This window comes from Salvelinus fontinalis, chromosome 21, assembly GCF_029448725.1.
Source record: "Salvelinus fontinalis isolate EN_2023a chromosome 21, ASM2944872v1, whole genome shotgun sequence".
Lineage (NCBI taxonomy): Eukaryota > Metazoa > Chordata > Actinopteri > Salmoniformes > Salmonidae > Salvelinus > Salvelinus fontinalis.
Window position 1 is genome coordinate 51,107,101 of NC_074685.1, and position 24,943 is coordinate 51,132,043.

Sequence of the window (24,943 nt, forward strand, 5' to 3'; positions counted from 1 at the left end):
GACAGCTGATGAAATAGGAGTATGCACCGCTTCCCAATCGTGAAATCCATAGATTAGGGCCAATTATTTTTTCAATTGACTGATTTCCTTATATGAACTGTAATGCAGTAAAATTGTTGCATGTGACATTCATATTTTTGTTCGTGAGGTATTGATTGGAGTCCACCTATGGTAAATTCAATTAATTGGACATGATTTGGAAAGGCACACACCTGTCTGTATAAGGTCCCACAGTTGACAGAGCAAAAACCAAGCTATGAGGTCGAAGGAATTGTCTCTAAAGCTCCGAAACAGGATTGTGTTGAGGCACAGATCTGGGGAAGGGTACCAAAAAATGTCTGCAGCATTTAAGTTCCCCAAGAACACAGTGGCCTACATTTTTAAATGGAAGAAGTTTGGAACCACCAAGACTCTTCCTAGAGCTGGCCGCACAGCCAAACTGAGCAATTGGGGGAGAAGGGCCTTGGTCAGGGAGGTGACCAAGAGCCCGATGGTCGCTCTGACAGAGCTCCAGAGTTCCTCTGGAGATGGGAGAACCTTCTAGAAGGACAACCATCTCTGCAGCAATCAGGCTTCGACGGTAGTATGGCCAGACGGAAACCACTCCTCAGTATAAAAATCATATCCAATCAATTGAATTTACCACAGGTGGACTCCAACCAAGTTGTAGAAACATCTCAAGGATGATCAATGGAAACAGGATGCACCCAAGCTCAATTTTGTCTGAGGTCTCATGGTCTGAATACTTATGTAAATAAGGAATCAGTTTATTTTTATTTTTTATATAATATATTTGCAAAAATGTCTAAACCTGTTTTTGCTTTGTCATTATGGGGTATTGTGTGTATATTGCTAAGGATTCTTTTTTAAATCCATTTTAGAATAAGGCTGTAATGTAACAAAACGTGGAAAAGGTCAAGGGGTCTAAATACTTTCTGAAAGCACTTTTATTTATATAATATAGGAGACTATCAATTTTATACCTGAAAAAAAACTAAACTGTTCATGTTGGATATTATTACTAGGTTTGTTTTGTTAGTGAATTGACAGCTCCTGTCAAGATGTTATGGGTGTAAGATGGGATGTTGCTGCCATCTGTTGGTAAATGGTAATTACTGCAACAGTGTTTTTACAGGCGTGCTTGATATACCCGGATGCATTGCAATGTGCTGAACAAGCATCAATGACTCTGGCTGCCTCCAAGCACTTAAAAGACACACCCTCGTCCACTTATGCCCTTGGGGGAATCCCCATCACCATCTTGGAGGGTGGTCCAGATGATTAGCCAAGCAAGGGAAGTTTGCAACGTAAACCCCCCCAGCCGTCATTTTTAGTCAGCTTTGCGAGTGTACAATTATGTTCACTCTGAGGCCTGAAACTCCCCATAATTCAATTTGCTACGATATTTACTTTTTGCGTAGTGGAAAAATGTATAACTTATTTGCATTCGTTTTTACTTACACTTGTATGTTGACTTCTCCATTGATGTTGTCTTTACGTTTTCGTGGACTTTTTTTAGCGGATGTACAGTTTTTGTTTTGGAAATTGTAGAAATAAAACATTTTACTTCTTCAGAAGTCCCAGCTAGGCAGGCTAACATTAGTTAGCTAATTCATTTACTAGCTATCATACAGTAGGCGTATATTCATAATTATATTGTAGCGACCCGCACAGTGAGTTATGTGTTAGGCTAGTAGGTGGTTGTGTTGTACTTACCAGTACCCAGTGTTCGCGGGGTCCGACATGTCAGTCAACCTGCTATCTGCCAATCACGGGAATGCCTGGAATGTTCTGATGCCGGGCATCCTGGTGGTTGGCGGAGTGGCGTGGAGGGGGGTTGGGCAGGGGGATGGAGCATTGGAAGTTAAGACCAGGTTTAGCCTTTGTTCTCTCTCTTACGTCTGGGCTTCACAAGAGAAGGTCACGATTGGCTTGTGGGTATCTTTCATTTGTTTGGCGTGGGCTACGGCCAAACAGTAGCCTGTGTAAAGTGGGTTAATAAACCGTCAATTCGTAAACTCAAGCCTCTGTCTGGACAATTGTTCCTTCATGATCTAGTCAGGTCATTACAATATATTTAAAATAAGTAGACATGCACTCATAATTGAATGTGGCGCATATAAAGCACCCACAAGCCACCGGTGGCTGAAAACACAATCATTGCGGGATTAACGAATGATGAATTTCTAGCCAATCGTGGTCCATTTAAAAATCATTCCTTCCTCCCTCATCCCTTGCCCTGCAAGTGTGTTCTCGTCAAACGTCATCAGAAGTGTCCACTTAATTTAAGTGTTTGGACCGCAGTATGTGTCTCGTCATTTAACATCCAAACAGGAACGGCACCCGCTGCTTTGGGCTAGTATTTTGGCTTGCTCCTCAATAAATGCTGGTGGTGTGTATCGGGTGTGGTGGTTGTGTTGTGTTGTGTTGTGTTTTTTGTTTGTGTTTATAAATAAAATGAAATATATATATATATATAAATTCTGGCGGCCATGACAGAAGCCAAATGTGAGTTGCCTTGGGGGTGTGTTTTGATGTGGGTGTTTCTTGGGTGTGTCCTTGCCACCACCAAGACACACTTGTCCGTCAGAACTTTCATAGTTTTGATGTCTTGCTATTATTATGCAATATAGAAAATAGTAAAAATAAAGAAAAACCTTGGAATGTTTAGGTGTATCCAAACTCTTGACTGGTACTGTATATATCAATTATTGAAGAATATGACTTAGAAATGCTTCATGATGCCTCCAAAATATGAGTGTGTTTTTCTCCAATGTTTGTAAACATTGTACATGTAAACAAACACTGTATAGCCTCATAACATAGTTAAAACACTTTTGATATCATGGATGGTCAGTCCTTGAATCCAAAGCTCTGTCTAATAATCTGAGAGTGGTTACATTTCAGAGGCTGGGCAACCATTTTGTTATTGTTTCATTAAAGGATTTTCCCTTTAAACAGCTGCATATTATCAAGATATCAAAGTGTCACCAACAAAAAGGTAAACAATAGGTCTATAGCAAATTAAGCATATGGCATTCATTTTTCATTTTTTAATAGCACTTTTCAGTTGTGCTCAAAGCATGCCATTCCATGAGCGTAGCATTTATTTTTCAACTTGAATCAGTCCTCCATGACAACAAAATCATAAACAACAGAGTAGGGCTGGCTAATAAGGCATTCGTTTTGTGGTTATGCTCAGGTTAAACAATTTGGCTAATATATACTTCCATATTTCCAAGTCCAATTCTTGAAGATCAAGGGGCATACATTTTTTTGAAATGACTGGAATTCTGATAGACTTTGGTTTTTAATGTAAAGATATAATTTAATCATATTATTATATGTAGTAGAAAGCGATGGGTTAGAAGAAGCCTACATAACCAACCCATAAAGTAAAATTTAACATCCATATATGGCCAGCTATGTAAACTTTAACATTTATTTATCCTGCAATAGATGTTGTTCAATTGGTAACATACATTTTTGTCTTTTTCTAATGCCTCTTAAGGGGAAAGTAATCTAAAAGTAACCAGATTACGTTACTGATTACAATTTTGGTAACTAGTAACTAATGGATTACATTTGGTAACCTACCCAACCCGGTCAGTAGTTGTGTGGTTCAGCAGTTGTGTGGTTGTGATCAGCTAGTGGACATTAGAAATCTTCTCTGTATCGTTCCAGAGATGTGTTCAACCAGCCTTCCATTTACGGACGCTCCCGGTTTGTTTTCAACAGAGTTTGTTGAATTTTTTTCAACACGAACATTCCATTCCCTTCCATTAGTTTTAGCTACTCTTTCTGGTAAAACTGTGGATAGACCGCCTAAAATGTAATAATCTATGACTTTTTAGAACCTGGTACTGATTTTAGTGTGTGTATTGACAAGAAAAAGTGAGCAGCCGATTGGAAGACTCCAGGGTTATGTGGAGGAAGTCGGTACAACGACTTTGCCTTTTAGGATGAGCCGAGAAACCTTTCAGGTAATTTGCATGTCTATATGGTCTCAGTGTTTTGATTAAAGAAGCCTAGATACATTTGTGTCACAAATGTATCTAGTTGACCGACCAGACAGCTGGGGTGTGATAGCTGATAAACAATCAAACAGTTATTTGCATACATTTAAGTATATTATTTATAAGGCCCCTGATCTATTAACAGTTCGACAAAGGGCAAATAATTCAAATAAAAAAATGTAAAAGTACAATGTAGCCTACATTGTTAACAGTAAGCCTATAATAAACAATACATCACTGTGTCATTACTAATTGTCTCTGTCTTACAGACAGAACAAAAGCAGGACAAAACTCTAATATTACAAAATACAATTTTGCTATGTTTTTCAGATATTGTATACATAGGAGAATGACTGGAGGATCGTGTGTTGGCCTCTCTGTGGCTGTTGGCCGACTAGGATTTTTTGCGGTGTGGCTAACCGCTTTGGCTTAAGCAAAGGCAATTTGCACCACCAAAGAAAACATATTTACTTCAATTTCACAATCACTGCTCAGTGATAAACTACAAAGCAGCCATTGCCGAGGGAAGTAGGGGTGCTGCAGCACCCACTGAAAAATATGAATTATAATAAAAAATAAACCACAAAAGTATTGCACTGGGTTTTTTACTAGTATTAGTGGATTGATATAGACGTCTGTAGCACGGGCAAACATTTTTTTTTTGGTTTTATCCCCAAAAAAGGTGGTTTTAGAATTATGAAGAGTATCTTGAAGGATTCAATTGTTGGAATTGTAAGAGTTGTTGCCCTGTCCCTTTCCCTAAGCGTGTCATTCTACTGGAATCCAGAAAGAACAAAACCCTGTCCTCAAACATTTACATCAAAAGGTGCAAAGTTATGGGGAAAGAAACAAAACATCCACATCAAATGAAATATTTCTCTTAATCAAATAACATGGAAAACAACAACCTTTTGTACAGTATTCATTTACCATCCTTACAAACCACTTCACGTAAATGTACATTACTGTATTGCACATAGGCTGGTCATCTAGGTTTGTACCTGTAGACTTTCCATCATTAAGAAAATATGCACAATTGAGTACATTGAGATGTCAAGTGGTTTGTGATGTGATTTGAATAGATTTGACTGGTAGAGCATGGTGCTTGGAATGCTAAGGTTCTGGGTTCAATTCCCACGGGGGACGCTCGAGGGCGCCAGATCACCCTGCATCACAAGTTCCTGCCACTCATCACTCACACCTGCCTTCCCTCGTCACTCGCATCAGCGTTATTGGATTCACCTGGACTCACCTGTTATTTCCTCCACTATATTTATCAGTTCCCTAGCTCTGTTCACTGCTGCTTCATTGTATTGTTTTGTCTTTGTATTTAGTTATTGACGCTGTTCCTGTCTCGTCTATGTCCGTTATTATTAAATGTTTTACTCCCCGTACCTGCTTCGTCCCTCCAGCGTCATTCATCGTGACACCACCATGGTTGGGGTCGCACTTTTCTTGGTTTACCTTTTTAGGGTCTCATGGCTCTGTGTGGGTGTCAGTGTGAGCTTCTAGCTGTGTGTGGGTGGAGTTGTTGGGAGGGGGGTGAGAGTTAAGTGTGCACAGTTTTATGTGGATGTTAAGTATGAATGTTGTGGTTTGCAGGTGTCAGTGAATAAAGAAACAATGCGGACAGGAGTTAATGTTGCGTCCCCAGGCAATACCTCTTCCATTAAGGTGACAAAATCCCACTTTCTTCTGCCTTGGCAGGTTGTCGTATGCCTGTCGAAGATAGCCTTATACCTGAGTAAAAACACACACAAGTTTCATCTGTGGCTAGCACCTAGTGGCTAAAAAAGGCAAGATTATACCTATACACACACATCTTTACACACTTTGGTCTGTATTAAGCTGATACATAAACATTCCTTTGGACAATAGTAATTGCTAGAAATAGAGGAAACTTTTATAGCGGTCTCAATGAAACTTTTCCTTTAGACCCATATACAGTGCATTCGGAAAGTATTTAGACCCCTTGACTTTTTTCCACATTTTCCTCATCAATCTACACACAATAACCCATAATGTCAAAGCAAAAACAGGTTTTTAGAAATGTTTGCAAAATATAAAAAATATTAATAATGGAGGAAATGGAGAAATATCACATTTACATAAGTTTTCAGAACTTTGTTGAAGCAAATTTGGCAGAAATTGCAGTCTCAAGTCTTCTTGGGTATGACACTACAAGCTTGTGTCACGAACCGGCTCAGAGCCCGTAACAAAAGGGAGACCACGTGGAAATCAGGAGTAACAAAATATATTTATTTAACTAATGAAACTAGGTATAATATACAATGGGGTGTGTAATCAGTAATCAGTAGTGTAATTGAATGTTTTGCATGCATGAAGGTGATAGTGCAGGGTGTTGAAAGATGCTAAAACAAACAAACAAAAATACCATGAAACATAACCGAATCTAACAAGGTGTCTACATGGAGAGAGTCTCCTTGATGAATGGGGAAGTGGTGATTTTATCTTGGGAGAGTGGGCCCAGGTGTTCCCCATGTAGCTGACGACCCTCCCAACTCCGCCCACCGGCATCCTAATAGGGAAACAAGAGCAAGGAGAGAGAGAAAACGGTAGACAGAGTGGGAGGGTCGTCACATTCCCCCCCATAAAACCGGGGACCAACAAGGACCCCGGAACAACATACCGCCCTCTGCGTCCCAAACTGACATAGCACTTGCGTCCCAAATTTATGAGGGGTACGTGTTCCCACTTCCAAATTTGCCCCAGCCAATCTCCTCTCCAGACCTCAGCAACCTTTGTGCACGGGAAGCAACCTTTAAGAGGAAAGAAGACTCCCCAGACCTCAGCAACCTTAATACATAGGAAGCAACATTTAAGAGGAAAGAAGACTCCCCAGACCTCAGCAACATTAGTGCATAGGAAACAACTTTTAAGAGGAAAGAAGACTCCCCAGACCAGGACGGAATAGACAGGAAAGACAGAACATGACCATACAAACTTTCAGGAAGAGGGCGCACGAGACCACATCAGCTACAAACTCCAACGAAAAGAACAAAGTCCTTAATTTTTTAATTCCCAACGATTCATAACCACTTCCCAACGTAACAGACTACTCATTTCAATCTACCTTTTTTTTGTACGAGGCAAAGGACCCACACAGTCAATGATCAAATACTCAAAAGGTTGGCTGAGTACAGGAGTAGGAAACCGTGGTACCGGCTTAATAGCTTGATTAGGTTTGCCAGGTAATTGACAGGTGTGACAAGTTTTGATGAAATCAGAGACATCCCTCTTTAATCTAGGCCAAAAGAAATGTCTTAATATGCGATGGTATGTTTTCCTCACACCCATATGTCCAGCAACACCATTGTGAGAAGTTGTCAAAACCAACTCACGAAGCTTTACCGGTACCACAACCTGACGAATCGCCTCCCCCAGAAAACGACTACCATGAGACACCCACTTTCTCATCAGGACATCCTCCTGGAGAAAATAGCCATGGGCGTCACAATTTGGTCACGCAACTCTTCTAATATGGGGTCAGTCCGTTGCGCATTGATTAGATCTGAGTGGGTAACAGATAACGGAATAACAGGGAAAGCAGTGGCATACTTCTTTGTGGTATTCTCATTAGTCGGCACAGTGACCAGTTCACCACGACTCCTAGAACATGCACTGAACATCTCTGGGGAGCTCTGTACACTCTCATCTGGAATTTCAACAACTGACGTCTTTATGGAAACAACTCTAGATGGGAACACGACAGGCCATACACGATCACCAGCCAAGTTATTCCCAAGAATAACGTCAATACCCTCAATAGGCAATGAAGGACGCACCCCCACAACAACCTCACCTTTTACCAGCCCACAATCCAACATCAGTTTATGCAATGGAACTGAAAGAGTGTTCAAACCTATCCCCCTAATTAGGACACTCTTCCCCGAATCAGTCTCAGCTGAAAAGGTTAACACAGACTCCAACACAAACGATTCGGAGGCACCTGTGTCTCTCAAGATCTTCACTGGAACCAATTCCTTACTCCCTAATATAGACACAAAACCTTCCGTAATGAAAGGTAAATAGCCTGGGTGAATATGGACTTTCACCTGCGCCTGAGACCATGTGTCATGAGTGAACGGATGTGAAACAGGCGCAGCTACCGCCGTAGGCCTAGATTTAACGTAATCACGCGTACTGAATTTGTCCTTTTCCCTGAGAACCGGACATTCGTTTTTCCAATGACCTGAATCATGACAGTAATGACACTCTTGCCCAAAGTCAGCTTTTCCACGGGAATCAGGCTCAACCCTAGTTGAATTGAACTCTGCCGGTGAACCAAAGTATCTCGGTGAGCGAAGCCCAAATCTATCCGAACGCCCCCACTCATTCCGAATACGGGGCTCTGCAAAGACACTTTTGTGAGTCAACACATACTCATCCGCCAAAACCGCAGCTTCAGCGACATTCTTTACTTTTCGTTCGTTAATATATGTGGCAATACGATCAGGGATTGTGTCCTTAAATTGCTCTAACATAATCAGATCACACAGCCCTTGGAGGGTCACAACTTCAGAGGCGGAACACCAGCGATTAAACTGTAAAGATAATTGTCGCGCAAACTCAACATGAGTCTGTTTATCATCCTTTTTTAAAGTTCTAAATCGTTGGCGGTAAGCCTCAGGAACCAATTCATAAATTTGTAACACAGCCGTTTTAACCTTATCATAACTGGCACTGTCGTGTACACTAAGAGCTGAATATGCTTCCTGCGCTTTACCAGTCAGCACACACTGCAACATTAAGGTGCGGTCAGAATCAGGCCAACTCCTAGCGTCAGCAACACGCTCAAACAACGAAAAGAATGTCTCAGGGTCTTTTTCATTAAACTGAGGCAATAACCGTAAGTTCCCAACAATATCAAATGTGTCCGGGGCACGACCAAAAGAGGAACGACCCCTAGGTAAATCTGGGTCACCTTCCCAGAACAAACTCTCCCCTGAAATCTTTCCTTCCCTAACCAACTCTATCCGTTCTTGTTGCAACTTGATTTTAGCATGCTCCATATCTAATTCCTTTTCATACTTTACACGATCATACTCTAGCTTCTCACGATCATACTGCTGCTGTAACAGAAGCAGTTCTTTCTGCTGTTCAAAAAGAAGACTACTAGGACTAACCGATTGAATGGCCATTGTAACATTACGGGGATATGACTCCTCAGCAGAAGCTGGTCCAGTGGTAACTTCAAGAATACCACTCTCCATCAGATTGGCCTTCAATATCAACCTAATAGAATTCTTTAGACGTTTATCACTAATTTCAACCTTGTAATGTTCAGCCACCTTCAACAGCTGTTCTTTAGTACCTAAGTCTAACAATTCCTCTGATGGAAAGCGAATGAACTCATCTACAAAAGACGCCATAGTTACAAAAAAAATTCTCACTCTTCCCCTCTGCTGAGCACACCAGATCACAACTCAAGAAATGACAATCACCCTGAGCACCACAGAAAAGAGATGAGATACGGAGCTTCCCCAAACCTACATTAACTCAACCCTAGTCTTCATGTGGATTTGCGGTGGGTATTTACGCACTGTAGCCCACTGGCAAGGTAATAAACCCCCCAGCACGCTGGCAGATTCCACCAAGCCACGGATGTGCCCCCGAGACAACTGCTCAGTCCACAGACACCACACAAAATTAACAAACATTAACCATGCCCAACATATTCCAAAAATGAAACACGTCGCTAAACCTATCAGGGGTAAAAGGCTATAGCTCCGGGTAGTAAATAGTACTACCCTATCCAAATCTCCCACTGAGGTACACAGCCGATTACTCACCTCAGACCGATGTCCCAACAGAAGGTAGAACAAGAGTTTCCAGGCTGGGCAGGGCCTGGAAACTAACCAATGTACTCTCTCCAACGCAGCACACCAACCAACCAACTAAGGCAACCAATACTGGGCCTATCAACTCAAACAAAATATTTAAACCAAAACACGTACCTCCACGTTCTCCCAAACAAATACGTTCAATTAGATCCCGGATGAGCCCCCACTTGTCACGAACCGGCTCAGAGCCCGTAACAAAAGGGAGACCACGTGGAAATCAGGAGTAACAAAATATATTTATTTAACTAATGAAACTAGGTATAATATACAATGGGGTGTGTAATCAGTAATCAGTAGTGTAATTGAATGTTTTGCATGCATGAAGGTGATAGTGCAGGGTGTTGAAAGATGCTAAAACAAACAAACAAAAATACCATGAAACATTACCGAATCTAACAAGGTGTCTACATGGAGAGAGTCTCCTTGATGAATGGGGAAGTGGTGATTTTATCTTGGGAGAGTGGACCCAGGTGTTCCCCATGTAGCTGACGACCCTCCCAACTCCGCCCACCGGCATCCTAATAGGGAAACAAGAGCAAGGAGAGAGAGAAAACGGTAGACAGAGTGGGAGGGTCGTCACACTTGGCACACCTGTATTTTGGGAGTTTATCCCATTCTTCTCTGTAGATCCTCTCAAGCTCTGTCAGGTTAGATGGGGAGCATTGCTGCACAGCTATTTTCAGGTCTCTCCAGCGATGATAGATTGGGTTCAAGTCTGGACTCTGGCTGGGCCACGTAAAGACATTCACAGACTTGTCCCAAAGCCACTCCCATGTTGTCTTGGCTGTGTACTTAGAGTCGTTGTCCTGTTGGAAGGTGAACTGTCACCCCAGTCTGAGGTCCTGAGCGCCCTGGAGCAGGTTTCATCAAGGATCTCTCTGTACTTTGCTCTGTTCATCTTTACCTCGATCCTGACTAGTCTCTCAGTCCCTGCCGCTGAAAAACATCCCCACTGCATGATGCTGTCACCACCATACTTCACCTTAGGGATGGTGCCAGGTTTCCTCCAGACGTGACACTTGGTATTCAGACCAACGAGTTCAATCTTGGTTTCATCACATTAGATAATCTTGTTTCTCATGGTCTGAGAGTCTTTAGGTGCCTTTTAGCAAACTCCAAGCAGGCTGTCATGTGCCTTTTACTGAGGAGTGGCTTCTGTCTGGCCACTCTACCATAAAAGCCTCATTGGTGGAGTGCTGCTGAGATGGTTACCCATCTCCAAAGAGGAATTCTGGAGCTCTGTCAGAGTTACCATCGGGTTCTCTGTCATCTCCCTGACCAAGGCCCTTCTCCCCCGATTGCTCAGTTTGGCCGGGCAGCCAGCTCTAGGAAGAGTCTTGGTGGTTCCGAGATTCTTCCATTTAAGAATGATGGAGGCCGCTGTGTTCTTGGGGACCTTCAATGCTGCAGAAATGTTTTGGTTCCCTTCCCCAGATCTGTTCCTTGACACAATCCTGTCTCAGAGCTCTATGGACAATTCCTTTGACTCCATGGCTTGGTTTTTGCTCTGACATGCACTGTCAACTGTGGGACCTTATATAGATAGGTGTGCCTTTCCAAATCATATCCAATCAATTGAATTTACCACAGGTGGACTCCAGTCAAGTTGTAGGGACATGAACCAGCCACACTAAGAACCCAGATATGAGCTGGAATCACTAAGAATACAATACAACACAGAGAGGCCGGATATACGTCATCAGAGCGCGCAACAGAACATTGTACTGTCTACACTCGTTTTCTTGTTTATATTACTTTTTTTTTTTATTAAATCGATTTTAATCATAACTAAAGTTTTGTTACTAAGGATTCCACGACGCGGTTAGCCTTTACGGCTGGGACTGAAAGTTTGTGTTCCATTTTTTTGCGTGGATTCTGCGAGTGCTAGCTGGCTGTACTTGACACCTGTCGCGGGAAAGACTCATTGTTTATCTTTTCATAAAACAACTGGTTGCAGTAAAGAGCCAACCTGGACACTAAGGAGATCCTGAGGGAAATTGATGAGTACCAACAGCTTTACGCTATGGAGGAACAACATACTCCATCATGGAAAGATCAGACTACCTCACAAAAGAACTTTAACCCTAAAAAAAAAGAAAAACAGATTAATCTACAGACACAATTTACTTACCGTTGAAGTAGAGGCTAGTGCTCTGGCTGGAATCCATGCAACACTGTGAGGAGGTAGCAGGGCTGAGGGGGAGTTTAGCAAGAGTGAAATTCTCACACTCCAAGGAGAAAACAAGGCACTCACAGGTAAAAATCCACAATTCCAACATGGATTGTCTACTCAGGGAAAACAGGGTGATGAAGGAGCCGCTACTAGACATACAAAGACGTAGCATGCGTGAAAATATTTTTTTTCTTTGATTCCTGAGGACGCATCCAATAATCCAGAGTGCGCGATCAGAGAATTCATGCAATCCACCTTGAAACTTCCTATAGAGACTGTAAACAAGGTGGCTTTCCACCGAGTACACAGACTTGGAGCTCGGAGCAACAAGACTAAGGGTCCCGACCGATCATCGCAAAATTTGAACACTACCAACAAAAGGAGCTGATCAAAAGCAGGTGAAGGGACCAAATTCGGTCTCAATTACCAATTTCCAAGGGAGATAAACGAACGTTGTAAGAGACTGTATCCGGTACAAAAGCAACAAAGCGAGAAGGGTCAGCATGCCTTTCTCAATGTGGACAAACTCTTTATAGGATGGACAGCTATTCCGAGACAGCTACATAACACCGTGGTTGTACTAAATTCTACAGGAATTTCAGGTTAGGAAAAAAAGAAAGTATGGGAACTGGAAAAATATCTGAACACTATGAAGTGGATATGAACACACACGTACTCATTGCATGCTAGCTTACACATACGGATTTATACACACACGCACACACACACACCTGGGGCCTGTTGCACAAAAGTAGAATTAAGACATCCGGGATAAATGACTCAGCTGAGCTCAATGAAGCCAAAACATGTGCGTCCAGGCTTAATTGGTTGCACAAAGGCCAAGCCAGGATGAGCAGACACGGATTCATTAAGCCAGGTGAAACCAATCCTGGATAGGTGCGCGCTCACGGCTCACTCAAATAGACCCCGCCACAGATCACAGATTAACTGATTTACCATGGCAACTAGAGCCGCGTACTTTTCCCCGTCGGAAGCACAAATCCTCATGGAGGCATACGAGGAGGTAAAAGATATAATTAAGAAGAAAGGCAACACCGCCACAGTGATAAAGCAAAGAGAAAAAGCGTGGCAAAGTATTGCAGACCGCCTGAATGCGTAAGTAGTGCACAATTACACAGTCACCGCTCCGCTGAAACATCACAATTACAATTCAAATATTTAATTCACATCTCCAAAAATGCAGTTGTACTGTAATTATGAAACGGTTAAATTTTTAATTGAAATGCACTGCAGATATGAGTGAAATTGTGTAAAGTAACTCCATCACACTGTATAAAGCTATGATAAATTTTGATATTTTTACTGAAAACAAGACAAAAATACCAAGTAATTTTTTGGAGTGTGACTCCATTAAATGTGTGTGTGTGTGTAGATTAAACATGAACGGGCCAAAACGGACATGGCAGCAAGTCAAAATCAAATACAAGAACATTCTGCAGAATGGTATGGTCCCTGACTAATATTTAACAAAGCACAAGCATATATTGTACCCAGAAGGTGCCTGCTCACACATTGTCTGTACTGTTTTAGCAGTGAAAAAGAATACCCACAGACAAGGCACGGGTGGTGGGTCACCAAAGGCTGACCTTACCCCAGCAGAGGACATGGCCTTGGAGCTAAATAAAGGCAGGCCCGTCTTAGAGGGGATCCCTGGGGGGAAAGAGACGAGCATAGGTTCCTCCCAAGATGCCACCCGCTTCATTCAAGGTATGTCCTTTCATCTCTACATGGGATACAACCACATTCATATTGAATCAATTTGGACTGTCTGACTTTGGTTTACCTATTGCCTTGCAGTGTCTGGCAGCACTGTGTTCCTGTTAGAGCCACCAGCACAAGCACCAGACGATGCTGATCCAGTGAGTACTCCATCAAAGGCATACTGTAGGCCTGGCATGTCTTGTCTACTAGCTTCAATATGAATCCGATTAAATGTGATAGGGTGAAGGCCCCAGTGCAGCAGCAACAGCACATGATGGAGACGATGATGAGGAGGAGACCATCTCTCTGGATTCCAGAAGGCATGAGGTATCATGTTAAGACTGTGAAAGTACTATTTACTCTACAATGGTGAGGAGTCCTCATCAAAATCAAAAAATCTAATTTCTTTTACAGGACCCAGATGCTATACAGTGGGAAAACCAGCCTGGCAACATAGTGCGTATTAATAAAAGGACACCACATCCTGCCAAATTCCAGCTGCGCTAATTGTATTGTGTTCACAGAGCTTACAAGCTATCAGAAAGTTGTATGGCAACCACCTCCGGCGCCAAATAGAACTGGCAGACATAGACATTCAGTACAAGAAGAAAAAGATGGAAAATCTTGCACTGGAGTCCGAAATAAAAAAGAGGACAATTAGGAAACTGGACCTTGAAATAAAAAAACTTGAGAGGGAGGTGAGATATGCCTTCAATGTACACTGTATGCTAACTGTAACACAAATGTATTAATCATTATTTTTCTTTCCTCCCCCAGCTCCAAGAAGATGACACAGCTCAAAATAAAAATTAGGTATATTCTCGTAAAGTCAAGTGAGCCATGACATATGAGCTCTTATTGTGAGCACACAGGACGGTGGCATCTTTCTAAGGTTTTTTTTATTTTCCCAGCAATCAGTACAACCAAGTCATCGTTATAAGGCATCGCCCTCTTTTGCCCACCCCCCCAGCACCAGGTGTGGCCACTAGCCTATATGAAGGCCCAAAATTGTGTGTTCCTTTCTGCTCTGACAATGGCATGCCCATTCGTGCGAGATGTGGTGGATGAAGAAGCACTTGTGCTGAGGAGAGCCTTCAGGCGAGAAAGGGTCTTCAGGGACCGGTTGGACCCGCTGGCCTTCCCTGATGACCATCTATATGAAAGATACAGGTTTTCTGCAGATGGCATCAGGTATCTATGCAGACTACTGGGTCCCAGGATTAAGCACCGCACTGCACGGAGCCATGCACTGAGTGTGGAGCAAATGGTTTGTGTGGCCTTGCGCTTTTTTGCTAGTGGAGCCTTCCTGTACTCAGTGGGGGATGCAGAACAGCTGAACAAGGCCACAATTTGCCGCACAATAAGGAGTGTGTGTCTGGCTATCAAAGCATTAGCAGATGTCTTCATCTCCTTCCCTGGCCACAGAAGACTCTGTGACATCAAAGAGGAGTTCTATAGGATTGCAGGTAAGAGGATCTACAAATTACAGGACAACTGTTAACACATAGTAGGATACTCATTACTTTGTGTGACAGGTTTCCCCAATGTCATTGGTGCAGTGGACTGCACACACATAAGGATAAAAGCCCCCTTAGGTGCCCATGAAGCCGATTTTGTGAATAGGAAATCCTTTCACAGCATTAATGTTCAGGTGAACATAACTTTTTGAAATTGTCCATTGACGAACACTCTGCATTGCCAGTGATGTGCATTGATTGGTGTAATATTCCTCATCTTATGGTTTCAGATGGTCTGCAATGCTGACTGTGTGATCAGCAATGTTGTGGCAAAATGGCCTGGCTCAGTCCATGACTCCAGAATCTTTCGGGCCTCTGAAATCTATCAGTGCCTATCACAAGGTAAGCCACACAACCCCTATTTATAACCATCATGGCTGTGTCAAGAATATCACTGTTTATGAGGTAGTAATGATGAGATTTTGTGTTGACAGGTGAATTCTCTGGTGTGTTGCTGGGAGACAGGGGGTATGGCTGCCAGCCTTTTCTCCTGACACCTTTCACAGACCCCCAGGAAGCACAGCAGGCCTACAACCATGCCCATGCCAGGACCAGGGCCAGAGTTGAAATGACCTTTGGCCTCCTGAAGGCACGCTTTCACTGCCTTCACAAATTAAGGGTCAGCCCTGTTAGGGCATGTGATATTACTGTGGCTTGTGCTGTCCTCCACAATGTGGCCTGCCTGAGGAAGGAGAGGGCCCCCAGAGTGCCACCAGCCATGGACTGGGACAATCCGGCAATCTTCCCTGATGACGACAGTGGTCGGCTGCTGAGGGACCAATATGTGTTGAATTATTTTAGTTAGTATGTGTGCTTTCAATTTTGGTTAAATATGTCCTGCGGTGGCAGAGGAATTTGGTTTTTTTTGGGTTCGTTTTGTTACGAATTTGGCCTCTTATGATGTTTGTGCGGTATACTGTGTGTAATACAAGGCTGCAGGGAGGCTACTGCATCCATTCATTTGTCTGTTCAGTTGATGTGTATGGATTTGTCCTGCATTTATTTTAGTGTGCAGACATGCAGGGTGTGTTATATACAGACCTTTGAATGTGTATGTATCATTTTGTATAATATGCTTGGATTCTGTGCTTTCCATCTTGTAGAGTCACTGTGACTTCAGTTTCGAAAGGAGCTGATGGTTTACCTGCTTTGTTTTGTCCTTATTCAATAAAGGAACATAATGTTACACATTGTGTTTTTATATTCATATGGAATGTGTATTTGTTTATATGACAGAGTACTAGGGCCACACTGAAGAAAAAGGATAAAGTCATAAATTTATGAGGCTGGTTCTTTCTGCAGAAAAGCTACATATTGTTTTGATACTTATGACAATGTGATACTTAATATTCTGGCACATCAGCATGTCTTTGTTTATGAAACCATACTGAAGTACAATTTCACGAAATGCCCCACATCTGTCATTTTAACAACTGTCCTCCTTTAAAACAACTGGTTACAATATTATTACTTGTGTTTTTTTTCCCCTCTGTGGCCCTAATATTCTATCATTTTATATATAGCCTTATAGTCTATGGGAAACTGTAAATTATCTAATGATAGCAACATCATCTAAAAATTATTTTTTATCCAAAATTAATGATCACAAACGTTTAAATAATGACAGTGGGTCTAGTTATATGTGATAACAATGTATAGTGAGCAGTGAAATAACTATTGGTTTCCATTTGTGGTGACTGCTGACTGACATTAGGGATGAGATTAAATAGATCCTGGAATTTAGCCTGGTCTGGAGCAGGCTAGCTCCACAGAATAAATCTCCATGGTAATTTATACCATAATATATCCTCCTGCCCCCTATCCATCTTTAGTGCAACCGGATTACGGATCAATTGAGCCAGGATCACCAAGATATCCTGGCTTAATCCCTTATCCTAGTTTTGTGCAACAGGCCCCCTGATCTCTTCTCTCACTCTCTCTTTCTCACTATTGTCGAGAACTGTTTTATTATTTAATGTGTTTATTGTTTGTCTATATTTTTCATGTATTTGTCTCCAAGTTTATATATGTTTACAACAAGCAAGGGGAAGATATCAGAATAGTGTCACGATCGTCGTCAGGGAAATGACCGGACCAAGGTGCAGCATGGTGAGTGACATTTCTTTTATTGATAAATGTCGCCAACAAAACAAAGAAACGACCATGAAGCTTACTTAGGCTATAATGCCACTAACAAAGACAACTACCCACAAATACAAAAGGGAAAAAGGCTGCCTAAGTATGATTCCCAATCAGAGACAACGATAGACAGCTGTCCCTGATTGAGAACCATACCCGGCCAAAACATAGAAACAAAGAACATAGAGTTTCCCACCCGAGTCACACCCTGACCAAGGGCTTGACAAATAGGGGCATTGGGGAATAATAACATATTGTACGGAATACATTTGTACTGTAGTGAAGCCGTCTCTAGAGTAATGCAAGGTCTCTTTCATGATCATGTGAAACGTCAATTGCAATGGAAATGCTGGGATGTGTTTTTCAATTATGTTAAAGGTAATTATGATGCAACTATGACGGTGATACAATATGGATTACAATTATCATCATGGATATTAAGGTTATACGCACTACATGTTAAACACATAGACAATCAACCATGCACATTGGCGGAGTTATTATTTATTTGGATATCACACATTATAGCCTTACTCTTTTACAGACGTTGTACACACTCACTAAATCACATCCAATATCATACACATCAACCTACTCAGATTTACTGGAGACCGTCGTTGGAGGCTCCGGACTGGGGACCCTCGCTGCAGGCCCCGGACTGGGGACCCTCGCTGGCAGCCCTGGACTGGGGACCGTCGCTGGATGTCCCGGACTGGGGCCCTTCGCTGCAGGCCCCGGACTGGGGACCCTCGCTGGAGGCTCCGGACTGGAAAAGTAGTTTACTATAGCATTTACAGTTAACTATAATATAAATACTGTAGTAAAAGAACTGTATTATATACTATAGTAATTAATGTAGTGTTTCTGCGTTCATTACTGTAGTATTTACAGTAGTGGTTTAGTTTTAACATAGAAGTGTCTTTGATAACTTAGTCTTTGACATAGAAGTGGAGACTTTTTCCTTCAGGAAACAAACTGGAGAAATACTAAAATAGCAAATTTTCCATAACCTGTAGATGGGTAGGACTGGGGTCAAAAGAGATAGTTCAGAACTTCTGCTTAGTTCTATAACTAGCCGGGCACACAATATGGTCTATACTTGGCATGTAGGTTTTTCACTTATGGGTGGCACAAAATGCAACACGGGGGAGGGGAATGGGCAGGGTATATGTAAATTGTATACCGTAGTAAAAAAAAGAGTAGTGTTTTTTGCAGTTTTTAACTGTAGCATTCTACAGTATACTAGACCATTCTATATTAAGTTCTACATATGATCGAGGGATACTACAGTGTGTAGTATAGTATTATACAGTATACTATAGTAAACTGTAGTATTTCTTCATGTGGGCAAGAGCATCTGCTCACCGGTTTGACAGCGCCAACGCAGTTACACCTCTGACATCTCCTTAACAAAAGCAATGATATGCTATGGGTTTGTCGGTTATTGCGGGTTAACACTGATCTGATTGAATCCTGGCCTAAATGGGTTAACCCTTTACACTCGTACCCGTATGTAACGGATGTGAAATGGCTAGCTAGTTAGCGGGTACGCGCTAATAGCGTTTCAATCAGTTACGTCACTTGCTCTGAAACCTAGAAGTAGTGGTTCCCCTTGCTCTGCAAGGGCCGTGGCTTTTGTGGAGTGATGGGTAACGATGCTTCGTGGGTGACTGTTGTTGGTGTGTGCAGAAGGTCCCTGGTTCGCGCCCGGGTCGGGGCGAGGGGACGTACTAAAGTTATACTGTTACACGTATACCGTTTAAAATGGCAGATTTGGGCACTGATAAATGCCTAAATTGGAATACAGTAGCGCTACAGTATACATGATGTCAGAGCTTTGGCGCTGCGATTCACAGTGCTGTATGGGGTTTTGACTAATAGCTGTTCTGAACTTTAGCACCTTGCGTGACAAGAAGTTGGTCCCATCCCTCCTGCTAATTGGGTAGCTTTTGCAAAAATGTTGTTGTCTGAGTGAGGGAAATGCTGTAAATTGGGAGGACTCTATGTATTTTGAAAGATGAGACGTTGAGGATTATAATAAATACTTCTTTGATGTCATATATGCAAGCCAAACACCCTTGAGTCCAAAAGTGCACTTCACATTTCCATATCATGTCGTATACCTTTTTCAACATTTATTATACCTATGTTTTATGTACAGCTACAAGATGACATGGTGTCATACCCAGAGTTGTTCTGAACAGAATGAGCCTGTTTTTTGTCTTTTGTGAAGAAAATTTGCGTTGTGAAAGCCTAACCTTGTAATATCATATTTCGTAACTTAGCTGGTCATGTTGGCAATAGAACAAGCTTTCAAATTATGCCCACTTGACCCAGATTGCGATTTATAATGGACCGTTTTGAGATTGTGTAAAGAATAACAGTAATTATGTGATGGCGGAGATGCAGGTTTGTGTTCCAACCAAAACAACTACAAGTGAGCTTGTGCTAGTTCCTCAATGACACAACTAAGACAGCTCAAAAAGCAACTTATAGTTGAAGACCTCTTTGAGTCGTAAAAGTGTGCGCAGACTTTGGAGAGGTGTGTAGCCACTAGGAAACACCAGTTAGTCCTCTCTTCAAACCCTCTCTTATGTTGCACCTACCCCACATTTTCAAGAATATTCTTATCATGTTACTGAATGTATCTAGACTACATTTTCAAGGAATATTCTTATCATGTTGCTGAATGTATCCAGAGTATTTTCAGATCTCGCGGCAAATGTGGCAAAAAGTACAGTAAATGTAAAGTGCACATAAAATCAACAGTGTAATGTTTGGATTCAGTCTTGTGTCAGGTGAGCTCACCCCAAAATCTCCAAACGGTTCCCTTTCAATTACCACCATGGCTATGCATATGCTTTTCATATTTCTTCTGTGAGAAACATTTCAATTTAGGCCAATTACCACGAGTGTAAAGGGTTAAAGGACAGTGAACAATTGTTGGTTTACTTGGTTTGTTTACCTGGGTTGTTGGGTCTCATACAGTGCATTACTCCAGTCTCTCGGCGGGCCATTACTATATGTATGATGGAGGATACTTTCCTTGTGAATAGCCAGCCATCTGACCCTGTGGAAGAGTGTAGTGTTACTGTTACCCGGCGGTAGAGTTACCAGGTGGTGGAAAGACCTATACAAACTAGATTCATGCTAGTCTGTTCATTCAGCCAGAGTCAACAAGTTACTCAGGGCTTAACTGTTTCAGAGGAGCAGTTCCTTATGAGCAGACACCATGCAGGTAAGCATATTTAGTTCCCTCAAAGACATTAGCATGAAACTGACCTTTTTTATCTGTGGATTTTCTAAATGAACGTTAGGAACAGCTGAGCATTGTGATCAGGGTTGTTTTGTGTGTTGATGTGTTACATTAGTAAGTTTGAATCTCTCTCTCTCTGCAGTTCTCTCTGTGCAGGTTGCGTACCCACCAGTGGTGTTTCCTGCTCTTTAATGTGCTTCTGTTCCATGCCCTGTTGTTTGGGGCTGACTTCGTAGAGGAGTACATTCTCCAGCCCACCCCAGGGGTGTACACAGATGGAACAGTCCTGGACGTGAGGGAGAGGGCCCGTAAACTAGACCTGAGTGGGACCAGGGGGAATGAGTCCCAGTATTACCCTATTACAAACCCAAATGCCTGCCTGAACAGTGATCTCTTCCTCCTCACCATCGTCTTCAGTTCCCCAAGCAATCACACCCAGAGGAACGCGGTAAGGGCCACTTGGGCCAACCAAACACGGGTCCAGAGTTTTGCCGTGAGAACACTCTTCTTCCTGGGATTGTCTCCCTCCACCGCCACCCAGGAGACTGTTATGACGGAGTCCGGTCGCCATGGCGACATGGTCCAAGGATACGTGAATGACTCCCCTCATGGTCAGGCCGAGAGGGAGGTGTTGGCGTTACGGTGGGTGGTGGCTTTCTGCCCAGTAGCCAGGTTCGTCCTGATCACACAGGACTCTGTGTTTGTCAACCTCCCTGCATTAGGGGGTTACCTACTCGGGCTAAGAAGGCACCCTGAGGACCTCTACTTGGGGAGGGTGATACACAAAGACACCCCCGACCGAGACCTCTCTAGTCCCAGCTACTTAGCTCCAGCCCTCTATCCAGACAGGTACTGTAAGTGGATATGCATAGGAGAGTTATTCATCCACTCTTGGAGGGCATTGTAAACATTAGGAACATACTTATGGAAACCGTAGGACAATACTTTATATTATTTAGAAACAATGTGTTAATTGTACTGAATTTAAAAAGCTTAGTTTTAGTTTAGTAAAGAAATAATAATCAGCTTCCATTGTCCTTCAAAAGGCTGAATAACTCCCATGTATCCTGTTTGCTCCTTAATATGCACCCAGGTAGGACCCAAGGTATACTGACAGTGTACATTTTACTGTGCCCTAACAGATATCTCCCAGACTACTGTGCCAGAACTGCCTCTGTCCTCTCCCAGGATGTGGTCAGGAAGGTGTATGTGGCGTCAGCTGGGGTCCGTGCCACCCTTCCCGCTGATGTGTTTGTGGGCCTGTGTGCCTGGAAGGCCGGGGTGGTACCCACCCACAGTGCACGCTTCTCAGGGGAGAAACACATTCATTATAATGACTGCTGTTATCGCTACCTGTTCAACACCGCAGGGATGGGGAGTGAGGAGCTTGGGACAGTGTGGGCAGATCTGGGCCAGGAGGATGGAGGATGTTCCCTTCTAGAGACCTACTATGGCCTGGTGGCTTGCAAGGCTCTCACTTACCTGGACAAACTGTCCTTCTTCAACTCAAAGGGACAGGAAGACTGAATCCAAATCCAATCAAATTGTATTGGTCACATACACATGATTAGCAGATGTTATTGTGAGTGTAGCGAAATGCTGCTGCTTCTAGAGCCGACAGTGCAGCAATATCTAACGGGTAATATCTAACAATTCCACAACAAAACCTAATACACACAATCTAGTGAAGGAATGGGATAAGAATATCTAAATATTAAATGGATGGATAAGCAGTGAAAGTGACTAAGATGCAATAGATAGTGTAGGATACAGTATATACATATAAGTGTGTGTGTGTGTGTATACGTTGGAATTTGAGTCTCAGTATTACATTTCAGTTTTTATTTCAGGAAACAATTCCCTACTTTATTTGATCATGTAAATATGAAGCGGATTAAATATTAATTGAAGTGTTGCAGTTAAAGGGATTTGATTACGAAAGGCAAGATTGTTTTGCAGTAGAAGCCAGATATTGTTGCTGTGGGGGGAGGTGCTGATTTTGGAATGTAACCATACTTTATAAGTTATATATCATCAACGATACTATTTAGGCCTGTATAGCATTTGTGAAGTCATCATCAGCTGTTGTTTCAATCCAACCCAGGGTTCACATATTGTGAATGGATCAACTTGCCCGAAGCACCCTAACACAGGCGGGAGGCATAAAATGAACAGACCAGAGGCAGTGGCTGTGGTTCCTTTCGTTTTCTATCGTTTACTAAACGGCTCTTTCTTTACCCAGCAAAATAACTCGAGTACAGGGAACGGCCAACGCTGAAACACCAGCGTAGCGAAACAAATTAACCTAATCTAAACCGTTGACCAAAATGCCGTGGCCAAAAAGCGAAAGCAAAACAACAAACAGCTACTCCTGTCTTAGACTATCGTCTACACACAAGTAACAGGGGGAAGGCTTCTCTCTACCTAAAGCCTGCCTTGGTTAAGAGACAAGGTGCCCCAGTCACAGACGCTTTCTCTGAGGTAGGAAACCCTGACGTCCTCACAGGTCCCGGTCGCTACTCCCAATCTTTCCCTAGCTCCTCTCCTGGCACACCTATATAGAGGAAGACACAAAGCAATTAGTGGGCCCAGCTGTGTACTAATTGGCTTTACACGGAGTACCTATCCCCTGAGGAGGGTGTTGTCGTGCCGTCTACCTCCGGCTGGTCACTGAACTCTCACAATATGGTTTTAAATTTAGGTTGATTTTAATTTTAATCTTCAATTTAGTTATTCATATGTCAGATTAATGTCACCATCTCAGGCCAATTTGTTTTTATCTTGAGCGGATGGACAAGGGGCCAGAACATAATTACAAATAATTTGTAGACTGCAAATTGACTGCAAGAAGCCCAAACAGATATAACTTCACTTTATCACAGGTGACAGTTTTAATACTTATCACTGCATCCTGTATCGAAAGTCTCGTAGATCACGTTTTGCTTAAAAAGCTCTATACAAGCCTCTGACCTACCTCACTGTTAAAATGTTAGAATATGAGACACCAAACCCGTTCACAGGGTTCACAGGGATGGTAAACTCTCGAGGGTAGCCATCTCGATCTATGTTAATCCATCTTCAGTTTTACTGCCCCCATTTTTGGAATAGCCTACAAAACTCCCTACATCTTGACTCTCTGGTGCCTCTGGCGCAGTTTAGGACTTTAATTGTTGAATGAATTTAATGAGAATTGCAACTGCTTGGATTTGTGGTGTTTGAAGCTGTGGTGTTAATTCTGTAATTGTGTTTTTTTTTTTTTTTAATTTATGCAATCATTTTTTATTTATTGTCCTCATTGTCACGCCCTGACCAAACCAAAATAGAGACATAAAAAGGTCAGGGCGTGAGTTGGGGTGGGCATTCTATGTTGTGTGTTCTATGTTTTCTATTTCTGTGTGTTTGGCCGGGTGTGGTTCTCAATCAGAGGCAGCTGTCTATCGTTGTCTCTGATTGAGAACCATACTTAGGTAGCCTTTTCCCACCTGTGTTTGTGGGTAGTTGTTTTCGGTTTTGTGTTGCTGGACCTGACAGGACTGTTTAGTTTTCGTTCATTCTTTTTGTTTAGTGTTCTGTTTAAATAAAAATAACATGAACACTTACCACGCTGCGCTTTGGTCCACACCTATTTCAACAGAAGATCGTTACACTCATGGTACCATTGTAAATGAGTCCCTGGTCTCAATGGGTTCCCTTGATTAAATACAAGTTAAATAAAAAAGAACATTGACTAAAATATATAATTTCAAACCTTGCTTACATTTGTATATGATTACATACAGTACCAGTCAAACGTTTAGACACAAAGACTTATTCAAGGTTTCTTTAATTTTAATATTTTCTACATTGGAGAATAATAGTGAAGACATCACAACTATGAAATAACACATATGGAATCATGCAGTAACCAAAAAAGTGTTAAACAAATCCAAATATGTTGGATATTTTAGATTCTTCAAAGTAGCCACCCAAAGTAGCTGTCATTTGCAATGATTACAGCTTTGCACACTCTTGGCATTCTCTCAACCAGCTTCACCTGGAATGCTTTTAAAACAGTCTTGAAGGAGTTCCCACATGATGAGCACTTGTTGGCTGCTTTTCCTTCACTCTGCAGTACAACTCATCCCAAACCTCTTCATTTCGGTTGAGGTCGTATGATTGTGGAGGCCAGGTCATCTGATGCAGCACTCCATCCCTCCCTCTACTTCTTGGTCAAATAGCCCTTACACAGCCTGAAGGTGTGTTGGGTCATTGTCCTG

At 42.3% G+C, this 24,943-nt stretch overlaps 1 protein-coding gene across 1 annotated transcript; it reads left to right on the plus strand.

The window, feature by feature from the left end:
- Positions 1-20,588: 20,588 nt before the first annotated feature.
- LOC129819179 (beta-1,3-galactosyltransferase 9) lies at positions 20,589-24,215 on the plus strand. Its single transcript, XM_055875733.1, has 3 exons — positions 20,589-20,669; positions 20,830-21,536; positions 21,830-24,215. The coding sequence occupies exons 1-3, from the start codon at positions 20,664-20,666 to the stop codon at positions 22,212-22,214; spliced, it is 1,098 nt and encodes a 365-aa protein (XP_055731708.1). The 5' UTR covers positions 20,589-20,663; the 3' UTR covers positions 22,215-24,215.
- Positions 24,216-24,943: the final 728 nt, after the last annotated feature.